We start from the raw sequence: 17,028 nt of genomic DNA, 5'->3' as shown, positions 1-17,028 counted from the left end.
TTTATCTGTCCAATGCATATTGCATAAGAATTACACAATGCATTTTTGCTATAAATAAGACTTGTGTGAGTATTTCCCATGTAAGTGAAAAAAGCCAATATATCATCTTTTTTATCTTGCATTATCATTGTCTTTGCCAACTGAAAGAACCAGGAATATAGTTTTTGTGTCCATATGTCTATATGAGTATATTTCTCTGCATGTAAGAGTGCAGAGAGGGAATCCAAATAGCTTCAGTAATTACATAATAAAGAAAATGAAATGCTTTTAGCCTCTCTAAAGTAAAGTAATATAAAGACAGAAGGATAGACGACATGCTATATTATTCAATAACAGTCTGTAAAAGTCAGTAGAAACACTGAATGGCACTATGGCAGATGTTCTCAACTTCAGGGTCACCAGAGATGTAGACGGGGTCATGGACGATTTCTATGAATTCTATCTTAGTTATGGCAGAAATTGTAATAAGAGATGCATTGTAGCCGATACTGATAAGCTGATACTTATTTACATAATATGACTGATAACCGATTAATGGCTGATATTGTATTGATATAAAAGTAGGAACATTTAAATAAAAAAATGCATAATGAAACACAAAATAAATAAGTAATAATAATAAAAAATAATAGCATATAAAATTAATTGTCCAATATAATTTAATATTTATAAGAAATAGTGTGCATCCCTAGACCAAACAGCAATATTTACATTAGATCAACAACAGTTTTTTTATTTATTTCACAAACACAATCAGCCCCTAGCCTAGAAACAGGGCAACAGAGAGAGAATGTGTGAAGTAAACAACTGCAGTACCCTAGTAAGATGCTATTGAAAAATGCTACCCAGATTGTTATGGTTTTTAAGTCTGTCGGTGATGTAGAATGATATTTTCTCCACCGCTCTATTCATAGTAAAACTTAAGTTAGTTTTGTTGTATCTTTAAAAAACTGATTTTCTATGATTTTTAATAATCACTTTTTTAAGAAAATCAGTTTAGCTACTAATGAATCATTCACCATTTTGCAAACTGGTTTGACTGATTCATTGGAGGGAAATATTGTACTCATAAGTATAAATGTTTTTAAGAAATAGTCAAGAAGACAAGACAGACTGGCAAGAAAATGTATAAAAATCTGCAAAACAAAAAAACACCAACACTAGCCATCTGAGGCAATCATGCTATGCACGCTCGCTGACCGAGGATCACTCTGTTGCTGGTGGAGGTGTATCTACGGTAAACACTACAATTGCTCTCAAGTGCGCTCCATCTGTTTGCTACTTCTGCCCCCGGAAGAGGTCTGGAAGCTTCTACTTGAATGCCATAATGTTCTTCTCTCACCAGTGTTGATCTCAACTGTCTCTACTGGACCCCGTTGCCATTTACACATTAGGACTTCTGCAATGGTCTATGTGCCAATGTGCTACATGTGCACATCAAATATTTAAAGGCCTGGAGTTCATATCCATTAGTGTAATGTGTACCTGTCCTTGTGTATCACCATATTTAGCAGCACAGCTAATGGAAAGCACCAAATATGACAAGAAAGGATAACTCACGTTTGCAAGTCTATGGTACAATGATTATTATTGTTATTGTTGTGGTTGTTGTTATTGTTGGAAACTTTCCTAAAAACATGAACACAGTATTCAGACAATAAATAAACAAACAAATACAACAATAAATAATAATAACAACAATTTATTTGTTATAGTATAAAAGAATAATAATTCTAATTGAAAAATTTGCAAATAATTGTAATTCCCTACATCCATCCTACAATGGATAGAAAAAATAAATAAATAAGCAACAATTACTGCTGTTGTTGTTGTTGTTGTTAGATGGCGGACTGTTAGAAAAAATTAACCAAAGCATTACGAGTCCATACACAAAATAATTAAAGACTAAGCACATGCCCAAGGTAATCTAGTTGACATGCATTGGTCACAACCCATAATACATCAGTGGCCAAGCATGGGAAAGCACAGAGGGCATGTGTCATCTCTTGTCTGTCTGTGTACAGATCAAACAGATGTTTAGAGCCCCTTAAAACAGCCAGCAGCTTGGACCAGATGTGCAGCACTCTCTTGAGCAGTCAGCAATATGTGCATAACTGGTATAATATATAACCGGTTAGAATAAACGGCTAGTGCCTTCCAGAATGTTTTAGGATTAATCACTTAAACACTCTAACCCCCTCTCTCAACCCGACACAATAATTAATCTTTGCTAGCATGTGACCAGCCTCAGGACCAGAGCCACGGGGACTCAACGTGACCAGGAGGTGTGGCTGAAACACACATATGATGGTGATCAGATGATGGTGAAAATAAAACAAACGGTCTCCTCGACATGATGCTCTCACACCAACCAGAGCGTCTGTGTGGGGGGTGGGGCAGGTCAGAGTTCCGTTTCTCCCCAGACGGTACTAGTGTTCCTAGTGACGTACATAGAGATAGGCAAAAGATTTGAAATCTATAACGACTCGTTTCAGCGATTCAGAGTCGACTCCTTACTTTAGAAGCCAATAACTTTATAAATCGTGTACTTTTTGGTTTAATTATTTGCACATTGTTTACACAGATGGACAGCTACATCATACACTGTAATACAGGTCATTTCTGATTTCCCATCTGTGTGGCTCTTTAATAGTATCCCAGATCTATAGACTGATGTCATAGTACTTGCCAAAACAAATCAATAAATCTGTCTGGCCATTTCATCTAAAATATCATAAAGCATAAAGCCATATGCTTGTCTGTTTTCAGTTAGAGATTTCAAGGATACTTCCAGAGAAATAAAAGGAATATCACTTCTAATTCACTCCTGCTTTCTGTCAAGTTGTTATTATTTTCTCTTAATCAGCAAAATGTATATTATTTTATTTCTACTTCTTAATTTCTTTGAGCTAGCCATTACAATATAGATGCATGTTCACTATTTAGTCTCTCATTTACTGTAAAACTTTTATACTGTATATATTGTTTTGATGATGTATGATTAGACAGGAGCAACCCTTTCTTGATCCGATTCGGGATTCATAAGATACAGTCTCTCAGGGTGTTCACAAGCTCCCAGTGGTCCTGACCCACAGCAAGCACTTTTATCATTCACCTCACATTAAAACACGTTTGCTCCTCTTTAGTGGGTCACTCTAATTAACCCACTTACCAAATGAGTCATATAGAAGCTCTGCTAGGCTTCACTTCTCTGCAGTGTAATGTCTTTACACACACTAATTCACACATATACACAAACGTATACGTTCTACAGCCATAGAGCATTAAAGAGTGTGATCATATTTTATATTTTATGTATACTCTATATAAGAACTGAATGACCAGAATATTTAGTTTTTTTATGAATTCCAGACATTCACTTGTGTTCTAAAGTACAGTAACACAGCCTTTTACAGTGTTTAAAAGCAACACCCAACTGTCCTATTCGGTTGTTAAGTGATGACGTAAGAAGCGCTGTTTCCGGGTCCAAGCCTCAACTCACTTCACTTGAGAATACGACCTCAGCAGCCATTTATGAGCACTGTTTATTCATATTAATCATTTAAGCTAAACGCTTTCAAACTTACGGTTTACACTATAGTCTCCCTGCTCACAGCGTCCCAAACACAAATAATTTTTTAATATTTTTTTAATATTTATATTTTCATTGTCTGGCTATCTGGGACTTCGGTATGGAGTTAAAGGTTAAGATTATAACTTTTTCGCTAATATTCTATCACATTGTGAGTTTATATTAGCACCTTTTGTTGTTTTCTCATGGTAACTGATAGAGCGTTTGGACACGGAAGCGCTGCTACGTGACGTCAGACTTAACAAGCGAATAGCCTACACACTGTATATAACACACATTTTTGTTATCAAATATGTTCATTACTTTGTTTTAAAGGGGTTATACGACGTTGCTAAAAAAATTACATATTTTGTGTATCTGGTGTAATGAAATGTTTATGCGGTTTAAGGTAAAAAAAAAAACACACACATTATTTTCCACATACAGTACAATATTGTTTCTCCTCTATGTGCCGCCTTTCTGAAACGTGTTGATTTTTAAACAGCTATCCAGGGTGTCGTGATTGGCCGGATACCCCGAGCGTGTGACGAAAATGTTACACCCCTTACCATACTGTGATGCCATGTATTGATAGGCAGCGGCAGCAACAATACTACAGCGACAATCAAAGTTACACCCTCTTTCTTTGCGTAAATGTTATGCAAATCTTTCCACACAGTGATGTAGACATGTGGCGGCATGTTTAAAGTAGGTGATTTGGGGTGTGTGGACGGGTCTTTACTTTTATAAAGAATATCTCTTTGGGTTTGAGACTTCAGTCTTTGCAACTTTAGAGATCTTATCTATTCACGAACAGCTTTAACACTCCAAAGAGAAGGGAAAACTTGAAATTGTATCATATGACCCCTTTAAGTTTTGATACAATTTAGATTGAAATGGAAAATAGCAATTTATTAACACCATAAAAACAATGTACTTGTAGGTCAGATTTTAAAATCCTACAAATTAATTACTTTTAAAATATCCTCATCAAAATGCATGAGTTTCATAGAATGAAGCTTAATCAGAACAGATGGATGACTTCCTGTTTGTTCCTGCCGCGTGTTTTGAGTTCTGTCAAGTTAAATCTTTTATCCATAAAGTTGACTACATTCCCACTACAAATCTGATCATTTTTTCCTATTTGTTCACACTTACTGCACTTTAATAGTGTTTTCATAAACATACTGTAAAAATGCTCACTAATACCTCGGCATTAACACTTCCTGTATAAATATAAAATGAGCTGTTGCGTAAGGTTTCACATCACTGGCTTCAGTCAGGTAATGTCACACATGGTGATGATAGAGCCTTGACTGAATTGAGTGGAGCTCGCTCAGCCCCATCCCATTCAATTCCCATGCAATCAGTGATATAGCCCTTCAGCTTTTATCTTTCAGCAAAAAATGGTTGTTACATAATCTGTCTGTTTCTTCCACCTGCCAGTGACTTTCAGTAAGCCCAGCACATGGCTGAAATCTACCATTGCACAGCAGTGTTTAACACAGACTGCCGCAGAACGTTCTCATGTGTCCATATGTTGAGATAACAGACACGTGACTTACAGAATGTGAGAATGGTCAGTGCAACATAAGATGTCCAATTTAAGACTCTGGGAAAACATTTCTGAAAGTCGTAGGCAAACATTACACACGCAGAACATGCATCTTAAAGAGAAGAAAGAAAAGGAAATCTGAGATGACTTTAGGTTATCAGTTATACACCCTCAAGCCATTTTACGATTTCCGATCCCAAAAGTCAGAGCTCTTGAATATGTGAACCGTTGGATAAAAACTATATCAAACTCCCAGTCTTGCTCATGGTCAGCAGTCAAACTCAAGAGTATACCAATTTATAGCTCAAAAATGTTCCAGTGGTTGTTAATGAATATATGTTAAAATGGCAAGTTACAACGTTTTAACTGTAAACAACTAAAGTCTTGGATTGTTTAGAACACATACTGCTCTGTATTTTTGCATAACTTTAAGCTTCTTTGTCAGTCAAATATTACTGTTAAGGAAAGCAATTCTTCCCAAAGACAGCTGGACAAATATAATAGGAGTCATGCAGAACCTCTACCATTATTATGTAGACTTTTATATTGTTATAGTATCCTATTATTCTCATTATACTATTGAGCTCTCTAAGGAACTCACCCTTACTGTATAACACAAGGAAGGGCAATTTCTCTCAGACTAATATTAATAAGGTGGCTTAGCCCTCTGTTTCACAATGAAACCACTAAGAACTCTCTCAACCTCTCAATCTTCATACACATGCTTTATCATCCAGAGACTCAAAGGATTGTGGGGTCCTGGCTGTGCCCATTAACAGCTTTTCCCTGTGTGAATACACAACGCTTGATCCGGCTGTCGCTTCAACCTCTTTGCCCGTCTTCAGCTCACACAGGTCAGTAAATTCAGCTCTAAGATGAGATACAGAAAGAGTTGAGACATTCCTGTGCAAGATACAGGGCCGCTTGATTATCCACAAGAAGGTGGGCAAGCGTATATCCAAGAGTGTTAAAATCTATATCTATCTTTGGGCCCCTCAAAATCCCCTAGGGAAGAAAAATAGGTCAATAGAACAAGATTCTGAGCTGCTGAGCCTTAAATGTTCTGGATACCTGTTCATTCATATTAATACATTTTCAATGGTATAATCCTAAAAATAAAGCTTACAAAATGGCATAGATGAACCATTTTGGGGTGAACCGGTTTGAAGAACATTTTAATTATCTACAAAACCATGTTACACTCTAAAGAACCTTTCGTCCAATGTAAATGTTCCATAGATGTTAAAGATTACTCATGGAACCACAGATGCCAAAAAAGAAGTTTTAATTTTTAGAAACGATATTGCATACTACAGTCCTTGAAAGTGTTGGCAAATGAAAGGGTTGACAATCAGGAACCAGTTTATTCAGGTAACTACTATAAAAACCTTAAGATGTTGCTTACAGCCTTTAGTGTTGTCTACGTCTAAAGCTAAGTAGGTCAGATGAGTCCAGGATATTAAATGTGATGATCATGACCCTGTACACATGTCCACCCGCCTACATTATTCAGCCACAGAAGAAAGCAGCTTCCTATTTAAACTGACCATGGGCGCTCATTGGTAATAATTGTCCCTTTATTTATCTCATCCATTACAACATATCATTGTCAAAACAATAAATGGTCACTCAAAAGAATGGGTTGTGTTCATAAGAAACTGCATCATACCGTAAAATCTTAATTTTCAAATGTCCCATGGAGGAAGATGCCAAATGCCATCATCATTGGTGATAGCACCAGTTAATCACAAGTAATTCTGGAGTCTAAAACAGCATATTCTCTTGGCGTCACTGAGAGTCACAGACGGCGGCGACTATTATCCCTCTATTCATTAATGAGCCATGCTGGCAAATGGAGCTGGCGAAAAAAGCCAGGTGCTCTCATGAGGTTTGGTTTAAATTGCAGACTCTTAATAAATCAATGCTCCTGCTTCTTCTGAGCCCCTGGTAAGAAATTGCCCATTGCCACAGCATGTACTCAAATGAGGAGAGTTAAAAGTAAATGTAAGGAAAAGATGGCAGCAAATTCCTTCACACCTTCTAATCCTGGCAGCTTTATGGTTTTCAACTGAGTAGTGCTCCTACAAGAGTAATGACAGCCAACTGTATTGGCCATATGCCTTTACAAGACTTGATTAATGAGGAAAGATCTGGCAACAGTGAATGCCTCCAATAGTAAATTCTTCTTCTCCTTCTGCTTGAGTAAAAGTGACGAAAATGTACATCTCATATTCTATGTAACTTTCTAAACAGTTGCTGGTCCTCTTTGGTTTAATCAAGGAAATGCTATATTGCTGCTGTTCCATAAGCACCACCTGCGGTCATTTATCCCTTATACTGTATATTTTTCAGATGTTTAATGCAGTATAGTTTCACAAAGTTAAAGTCAGATTATTCTGTTTTTTGCTTCACATTTTAATATTATACAATCTAATTACAATTTAAATATTATATATGCAGCATCTTTGTGCATCAAAAAAATTGAGAGAAAATCGTATTGTACAATCAATTTCGTGAATTGTATAACATCGTGAGATGAGTGAATCATTGCATCTCTAATTATAATTCTATAGCGCACTATGCAAATTACTACAATTGAGGCTCTGCGATCACTAAATCAACTTTCTTGGCTGTATAGAGATTGGTATTAGGCAGCATGGTGCCTGGCTAATTCGCCTGTGCTCATTAAGTAGCCTCCTCACAGGGAGTACTAATATTACAATCATAATGAGTCCTGGGCATGTTAATAACATTACTTCATCTGTGACTTTGATCTCATACATAATTAAGCAAACCAGCAGGAAGGAAGACAAACATGTTAGTCTTGATAATCCACCCTGATGGGTAAAAAAAAATATTGCATGAGCTTTAATTCCCATTACTTACATGTACAGCAACAGAGCTTCTAAAACAACAAATGTAGTGGGTTGGATTGGTAGAGTGATTTAAGATCTGGACGTTTAAACTGAAAATCATTAGTAATGCAAAATCTTATATAAAAAGTGTGTGCATATATATATATATATATATATATATATATACACACACACACACAGACATGAATGTACTATTATGCATACTATAGATAATTAAAGATAATTAAGATAATTAAAAAATACAATTACAATAACATTTTAGTATATTATATAAATTGTATTACAACAATTCAATTTATAATAATTCATAAAATACGTAATATCAAATATAATGAAAATCCATTTGCTATGGCTAATTTCAATAAATAAATGTGTAAAATAGTGGTTAGGTTAAATTTCCAAGTTATCTTGTAAAATAAAATTAATTATAAAAAATAAATAAACAAATATACAGATTGCTTGAAATCTGATGTTTTTGCAACATAAAAACATATTTTCTGACAATACAGCACTTTAAATGTCACTTTGATCAAAAGCGAAATCATCTTATTATTGTAGCTTCACACAGATCCACCGGTGAGTGTGTGTTGACATGTGACAGAGCTGTGGCTCTGCATGATTGAGCACAGTTAGAGTGTTTGGCTGTGGTGTTACTGTTATCTACTTTCCTATGTTTCTTGCACCTGCATAAAGCAGGCAGTACATCATCCGAACATGTGGAGAGTCGCCTGGGAATATTTTGTTACAAAGTGTGACGCTTTGTTTCCTTTCTCATTATCAGAATATATAGCACAGATCTATGGGGAACTGGAAGGCACAGGGTCACACTGTTAACGGCCATGCATTTTGTCCCATCAGTTTCCATCCCGTAAGTTTAGTTGTTTAGATTCCCCAACCACAGTACGTCACATGCTCTGTTTGTGAGTGGCTCAGACAAGGACTGCTTTTGTTGGACTGACACACACACATACACATACACATACACACAATGCCTAAAGAGCAGTGAGATGATAGCAGCTTTCTTCATTGGCAGTCTTATCAGTCTATTGCCTATTTCGTCTCTCGATTATATTCAAATAGCTCCACTGGTGGACAGACAAAACCTTCCAGCTACTAACAGACCTTGACATTGTTCTACTGTAACATACCCTACAAATTCCAATATTTAATATAAATATCCAAAATACCCATTCCAGTCCATCTCTCTGTGCCTTCCCGGCCTGGTTCTTACCACCTGAGGCTTTATGGGATCAGACAGGGGTGAGATCACATGACCAGAACTTTTGGCAGCTTCATCCGCTGAACTCTTCTGTTGAATTAATCTCCTTTAGAGCATTCAATGTTTCTAGTGATGGTGGCATAGGATGAAAAGAAAAAGTGAGCGAGGACAAGTGAAGGGTAGGATGTAGTTTTTCATAGATTAATGGATATGTAAAACACTTGTTTACGTTACGCATTCATGAAACTTCCATCTGGACATCCGTGGAAAGCCAAACACACATCAAATACTAAAACTAGCACTTTTAATCTAACAGATAATTTCATGAACCTTTCAAGATTAGATGCAATGCAAAGTCAGCTCTAAAAATGCTAACCTTAATCTTTCCTTTCACACTGATCTGGGACTAGTTTGTCCATCCTTTGCCTAAAACAACCATCAGACAGACTGTTAAACTGATCTCAGGTCAGCAAAGGAACAAGTGCAATGTGAATTTCAATTCCCAGCAGGCAGGGACACCTGGATGTACTGCCCTTGTAAATGCTTCCATCGATCTGTGGGTACACTGCATAAACTCAACGACCCTTTCATAAAAAGACAGTCTGACTCAGCAAAGAATGTCTGTTGAATAACTCAAACCAAACATCAATATATTTCTATACATCATCTGTGTAAGCATTCAGGGAAGTCTTGAGAAGGGCTGGCAGATACACAGATCTTTGAAATCATGATGACAGATTATTTTTTCATTTACGTTTATAGATATGAATTTAGTAAACAAGATAACATTCCCAAAGATTAAGAGAAATAAAGTTGAAAAAAAAAAACGTTTACATAGAGTGAAGGTTATGCTCCATTTCAAACAAATCCTTTCTTTCTTACTCCGCTCCCTCTATATTGAAGCTAAATGTAATGCCAAAAATCCTCTTTCAAATAAATACCTGCCCATTCAATGGCATTCAGACTTCTCTATTGCTATCGAGTGGAGGGTCATGTGTTCTTTTAACAAGCCCAATTCAATTTCACAGCTATCAATAAGCCATTATTCCAGTGGCTTTTTCCTCTGATGTTGCATTAAAAGTGCAGTAAACCCTCCAGAGCTAAAGTACTTTATAAGAGAGCAAAAGTTACAACAAGTTTTTATCATAAAGGGCATTCGGAGTAGCTTCGAGTTGGCGAGTAGCCTATATCAAGCTAATCTTGATTAACAGGAAAAATTCATCAAGAAAGCTTCAAGAATCTGAGTGAACATTAAAATAACTTCTACATCTTTGAAATTTCTTCATTATAATTTTAAAATAACTGTAATAACGTTTAAGAAAATAATTCAAAACCCGTCTAAAAAAGAAAAAAGAAAAATACAGATCCTAACGAATGAACAGCATTCTCTGCTTGTCACAGCATGTTGTCTTTCTAAGGACAACTTAAGTGAACCTAAACAGGTCACACCCAACAACTCCAAGCTCAAGGCTTTTTGCTGGTTTCTATCTTAAGCTTCTCTCTTAAATGTATTTGTCTCTACACTGTAGTCTTTGATTGCAAAGTTTGATTCAACTGTTTAGACATGCCCAAGAAATATTTCCAAAATATGAATAAACAAGTATATATTATAAAATACTTTTTATTTTGCTTTGAGTGTAATATGCTCCTAGGCATTTTTTACAGTTTTTGTGAAGTTGTGCAAGGCAGAGGTGGTGGTGGGGGGGGGGGGGGGGCTGCCACTTTTTGAATCACACTATTTTCTGCTTGAGAGAAATTGCTATATTTTTATGGAAGGTGACAATTCTGTCAAAACATGACCATGTCTTTCTGACCTTTAAGTTTTCTTTGATGAGAAAGCATTTTTTCTTGCACACAGCCTGTTTCAGAATCAGAATCAGAATCAGAAAGAGCTTTTTTTGCCAAATAAGCTTCCAGTACACAGAGACAACAACACACAGACAAAAAAAATGTAGGTAAATAAATAAAGGATGTACTAAGATGAAGGGGTAATGCATGAGGCCGATGACTGTAGTGTCGTCTGCAAATTTCAGGAGCTTGACAGAGGGGTCTTTAGAGGTGCAGTCGTTGGTGTACAGGGAGAACAGCAGAGGGGAGAGAACACATCCCTGAGGGGCACCAGTGTTGGTGGAGCGGCTGTTTGACATGAATATCCCCAGTCTCACTAACTGTTGCCTATCTGTCAGAAAGCTGGTGATCCACTGACAGATAGAGCTAGGAACAGAAAGCTACAGCTACAATTATTGCCCCACCTCAGATTATATTCTTTACCGAACACAAATCCAGTGACAAATCCACTGGGGAACAAACATCAGCATTATTACATCATGGTTGACCTCAGCACCAGTCATTAGATCATTTTTCTGTTTGACTGACCCTGAGGGACCAGTGTTCGGCTGACAGTTTGCTGTCATTTATCAGGTGCTCAGAATGGAATGCAGCAGGCTGCTTGAATAAAAAGTCTAAATAAGTTTGAGAGAAAACATTAAGCTTTTTTATGGCAAAAATCTTCTAGTCATTTCCTAACACAACTCTTTACTCCGTGAATAAAGGCGCAGACCATGAACTTCAGATGAACTATGTCAAACATGTCAAGTGTGACAATAATGATTATAATTTCATCATCCATATTGATTACCAACAAATCATTTATCCTTTCAGGATCAGGTTCACGGATCAGTGTCCGCTGTTTACAGGATGAATGGTGAACATGCAGATGTCTCTGCGCGTGCTACAGTCCTCAGCAGTCTAAAACTTCACACAAAAATTTTAATTCTGCTAGCCTATATGGAAAAAAGGAAAATCATACTGGTTCATAAAGACATCAGAGGAAGTAAGCGATGACAGAATGTTAATTTGCATTAACTGTTCCTTTGACAACAAATCCCTGATCTGCTGCTGTTAGCTTTATTAAACCAACGTGATTAATCATAAGACACACATACAGTAAATATCCACATATGGTTTGTTCAGATTTGTGGATGGGTGTTACTATCCGGGAACAAACAATGACATAAGCTACGAACTGATTGTGTTGGTTGTCTTAATGATATAGTTTTATTTATCTTTGCTTGGTCAGCTAGTTCCTAGCCCTCACTGTGTTGGTTGATGTGCTCTAAAGTGTTGCATTAAGTTGGATTTATTGATAAAATGTGTGTTGCTTGTGAAATATTATGCAACAACATATTTTAAACAACAGTATTCTGCACTGCAGTTTTAGGTAAACATCTCTTAGCATTACAAGCCTCTAGATGTTTTCCCTTCTGGCAGAAAATGATCAGTACATTTTCTGTTTTCGACTGACTTTTTTTCTTTACAATGTCAATCAGTGTTCTAATCAATTCTTAAGTTTAAATTCAATTCTTAAGTACAAATTACAGCAAATTCCAGGTAATTAAATTAAATTGAATGGTCATACTTGGAAAAAGAAATATTTATGTATGAACTGGCTTGGCATGACTTTCTATGTTGTTTTATTGTCTGACCAGCTGAATCATACTTCTGCTCATGCTCAGTCTTTCCTGATGCTGACCACAGACAATGAGATTTCCTCTGTACACAGAGCTCAAATTACCTCAAAGCCTCCTGGGACCGGATATGGGCAGTCATGCTACTTCCTGTCCAAGGCTGGAAATGATTCAGAACCTGTGAAGGTTGCCTTCTTCTACAGGGATAAAGCACTGGAAACTTGTTCTGTCATGTTGATCATTGTAAGCATTGTTTACATATAAGAACAATTATTAGATTATGAAATCAAAAAATCTGCCAATTTTTTTTTATTTGCTTTGTTCTGAGTAGAAGTAGTATGCATATAATATACTGCAGCTAAAGTATGATTTTTTTTTTGTATAACAGAATACTACATTTTACAAAATTGGAGTATAGAAGAGAGCGAAGATTTATTAAAATAAAAATTCTTAATAACTGAGTTTTCACTTTGTAGCGAGATTCTGCCTACAAATGGCTAAATATAGTCCCATAGAATAGGCTGGGGAAGAATTTGAAGTATTTGTAAACTGAAAGAAATTACACACCTAATCTTAAATAAGCATATTTGGATTCCAACTAATAATTCTGACATGCTTACTATGCATTCTTATCTAATATATTCTTTCTCAAACAGAAAACATTCTTCCAGACAAGAAGGCAGACAACAATTTCCGACTTACAAATCTGGCTGAACTAAAAATGATGAGCTTTGCATGTTAAAAGAGGTTTCAGATTTCCATTTCATATTTACGTTCCTCCAGTGAATCTGCCCATTCAGCAGACAGACTCTGGAAGTGAGTGCTACTACAGGTGGAACGAATCATTCCACTGTCACTTCCTTTGTTGTCTGAGCCAGTCAAAACCACACAGGGTATTATTTCTCATCTCCTCTGACCCATCTCACTCTCCATCCTCCTCTCTTCTTGTCTTCTCTCGCTCCATCTCTCTTCCCCTCTTGTACTCTCATTTGCCTTTCTCCTCTCACCCTGCCAACCTGCATTACCACACATTAGATCAAAGAGCAGTGGGGTGGACTGTGCTTTTCACAGGCACACACACATGACTAACACACTCCGTCCGATCTCATGACCTAGCTCTCTAAATGAACGGTTAGGGTGGGATAAACAAACTGCTGATTTCCAAGCAAAACTGACTTGCATTTACTGTATCTTTCATAAATGTTTAAACTTTCCCTCAGGATAAATTCATCTCAAAGTTTAGAAATAATCACTTGGATTTTATTGCTTTGCATTTCAAATGAAGCAGTGTTCTCAAACCTCAATGATGCAAACATGATTTTGAAGGTTTAATGATAACCTTTCCATAATGTGTGCAGTGCTCAACAATAAAACATTTGATTTAATAATCCCACCATTTTTTTAACTGGTCGAAAAGATCTCTGTAAAGTATGAAAACCACGAATATGATCAACAAATGTAATATTAGGTGACACAGGAACCCAGGGTTATTAACTAAAACTAACCTAAACTAAAAAAAAGATTTTTTCAAAACCTTCAACTTACAGTATTTTAATTGAGCTCGATGGCAGGGCAACTTCTTAAATTAATTTATGTCTTAAAATAATTACAACTAAAACTTATATAAACATGAATAATATCTATATAGAACATGTTTAATAAAAATGACAAAAACAAATGTGTTTGTTTATTGTGGAGCCCTATGTATTACATGGTTTACCGTAAAACCTTAGCAAACGAAGCGCAAATACTGTATACGTACAGACGGGTGAGAGGTGTTTGAGACGTGACACATCCATTACTCTTCACGTGTTTATCGCACACTTTTCATCTTTTCATCAGCTTTTCTACAGACTGTCTAGACAGTGCAAGAGATTTTGCTCCTCTGTTTGCATGTCAACCTACAGTGACAGACTAGAGCATACAGATTCATATGACCTTCAGTGATGGAGAACTAAATACTCATGCAGTTTTATAGGCTTTTTTACCATTTCAGTTACTTTACCAACAAACTCAACATAAAGAAACCACTGAAATGTTATTCCAAATTGTGTCTAACATGTTTATTATAACATTTATTATACTTTTGTCCTAATGTCCTTAACCTTACATGATCCCACGTTTAACTCATACTAAGCTTGACAACATTATTTGATTCAGTTATTGAGCAAATCTCTTTCTCTAACCCCCAACAGCTTGGACAGTTGGTTTAGTATGTACTCGTACCTATACTGAGTGATAAGTGGCTTAATAACAGATCTAATCTGAGTAGGAATGACATACAGTAACCTATCGACTAAAAAACATCTATGAAAATGATTGGATTACATAATTAAACAATGTAGAGAGCAGCAGTGTTACTTTGTTTCAGGTAGAATTTGATGTGTTTTATTTAACGGACGCACAAAGCCACATGCATTTCAGCCTTTAAGCTACTTTCAATTAATAAAGTATAAAAGTGTTATACTTCTGAATGATTTTTCGATCTGTAAACAAATCATAAAATCATAAAAGAGGAACGTAAGTAAATAAATAAACATTTAGTCAAAATTAAGATGGATATGCTAGATAAGCTAGTCTGGGAGCACACACTTGTTTGTAGTTCATTCCAAAATAATGAAAGAAAAATTGGTATTTGATCGTTTTTACAGTAACTAACTGGTTGTTACTATGTTATTACTACCACCAGATGATCTTTACTAAAACATTACAAATTGCCCAAAATAACAATTTTAAGGGAGGAAATACAAACATTAGAAGTGAAAAAAAAAAAGATTTTCAGGTTAATTTAATGTCAGATTTTAGATTTTATTTTAGATCGAATGTTAGATGTTCTCTGGAGATTTAGTTCGATTTGAATCAAACATATCTAACAGTTCTTAAAATCAAAACATGGGATTTGGGATATCTTCAGGTGCTTCTAATGCTTTAAAATACACACACACACACACACACACACACTTACGTGACGTCTTACTCTGACAAGTGTGCAATACTAAACGATGCACATTTTTTTTATCATTAATCCACATCTGCCCTCCGCGCCTGCGCAATGCCTTTTAATTAACTGAGGATAATTTCCAGTTTTGATGTTTCATAACGTACGCTGTGATTCTCAATCATGAGCTCAGCCGGTGTCATCCTCAGGCATGAACATTTCGTTTGAGACTTCAGGTCACAGTCAAACGCAACTAAACCGCAGTAATAACTTCGAAAGCATGATATTTGTATCTGTAAAAATTCTATATTGCTAGCTCTTTCCATATTCACAGACAGACTTAAAAGTTATAAATCCATGTCTTGAAAACGGACAAATGAATATCCAACATGTTATTTCAACTTTAAAGTACAAAAATGTGTATCAGTATCGGAAGCACTGCAGTCCTTTGAAATAGAGCAAACCAGACCAACAAGTTGGAGAGAGCGATAGCGTCTGTACGTTACTCACGTATCGAGTGATGAGGCTCCGAAGGCTGCTGAAATCCATCCTGCTCGAGCCGCTCCAGGCGCGCTGTCCTCGGCTTCTCCTCTGATCTTGAAGAATGGGCACATAAGACGCTAGCTGACCACTGTAGCGAGTCTCTGTTCCATGACTGTCTTCTACGGCTTCTTCGAGGCTTGACAACTGACAGTCCTACACGACTGCCGCGGCTGTGATATCTACTGAGATGAAGAAGGCTAACTTACTATGTAAAGTCCACACGTTGTCATAGTGACATGCTCCGGTTTCACCTACATACACACGGACTGAGGAAAAAACAACAAGCTCTCGTTTTCCAAGGTAGTGCCTTAATATTTGAAGGGACCGGCCACTCCTTCCTTGTCATGCGTGCCTCTGGGCTGTTCTCTGGTGTACTGACTCGCTCTCCTTCTCGGTGTATTAGAGCTCTCCCGACTCCCCGTCTGTTTGCACCGAGACGTCACGAGCCCCGTGAGCGCACGCGCACTCTTCTGCCGCCCCCCCCCCCCCCCCCCCCCAGTCACTCCCCCGTCCAGCTACTGACAATAAATCTCATCAGGCAACAAACCGGTTTAGGGAGATGACATGCCCTCTCAAGTGTTTTAGGAACATGTGGGGTGACTTGACGTCTGCAAAAAAAAAAAAAAAAAAAAAAAAATTACTATTAGGCTACAATTAAAAAAGGAAACATGATCGGGAAATGGTAAAGTGAATAACTATCAACTACAATAATAAAAGAAAAAAACATTAACAGATAAGTATTTTCATAATTATTATCATACTATTATCATCATAATATTTACATTTAGTCATTTAGCAGACGCTTTTAGTTTTATCCAAAGTGACTTACAAATGAGGACAATGGAAGTGATCAAAAACA

The 17,028-nt window shown here is 36.6% G+C and overlaps 1 protein-coding gene across 2 annotated transcripts in view; it reads right to left on the bottom strand.

The window, feature by feature from the left end:
• LOC128018633 (phospholipid-transporting ATPase IH) overlaps positions 1-16,571 on the bottom strand; it is a 58,673-nt gene extending 42,102 nt beyond the window's left edge. The window contains exon 1 of one of the 2 annotated variants that reach the window (XM_052604259.1): positions 16,137-16,571. In XM_052604259.1, the coding sequence (XP_052460219.1) occupies positions 16,137-16,175 (39 nt within the window). In that variant the 5' untranslated portion in view covers positions 16,176-16,571. The remainder of the gene's footprint in view (positions 1-16,136) is intronic. The other variant, XM_052604268.1, reaches the window with a different exon arrangement.
• Between the last annotated feature and the right edge of the window lie 457 nt (positions 16,572-17,028).

Source organism: Carassius gibelio, chromosome A1 (genome assembly GCF_023724105.1).
Source record: "Carassius gibelio isolate Cgi1373 ecotype wild population from Czech Republic chromosome A1, carGib1.2-hapl.c, whole genome shotgun sequence".
NCBI lineage: Eukaryota > Metazoa > Chordata > Actinopteri > Cypriniformes > Cyprinidae > Carassius > Carassius gibelio.
The sequence above is the reverse complement of the archived record's forward strand: the minus strand, read 5'-3'. Positions and strand labels throughout refer to the sequence as shown.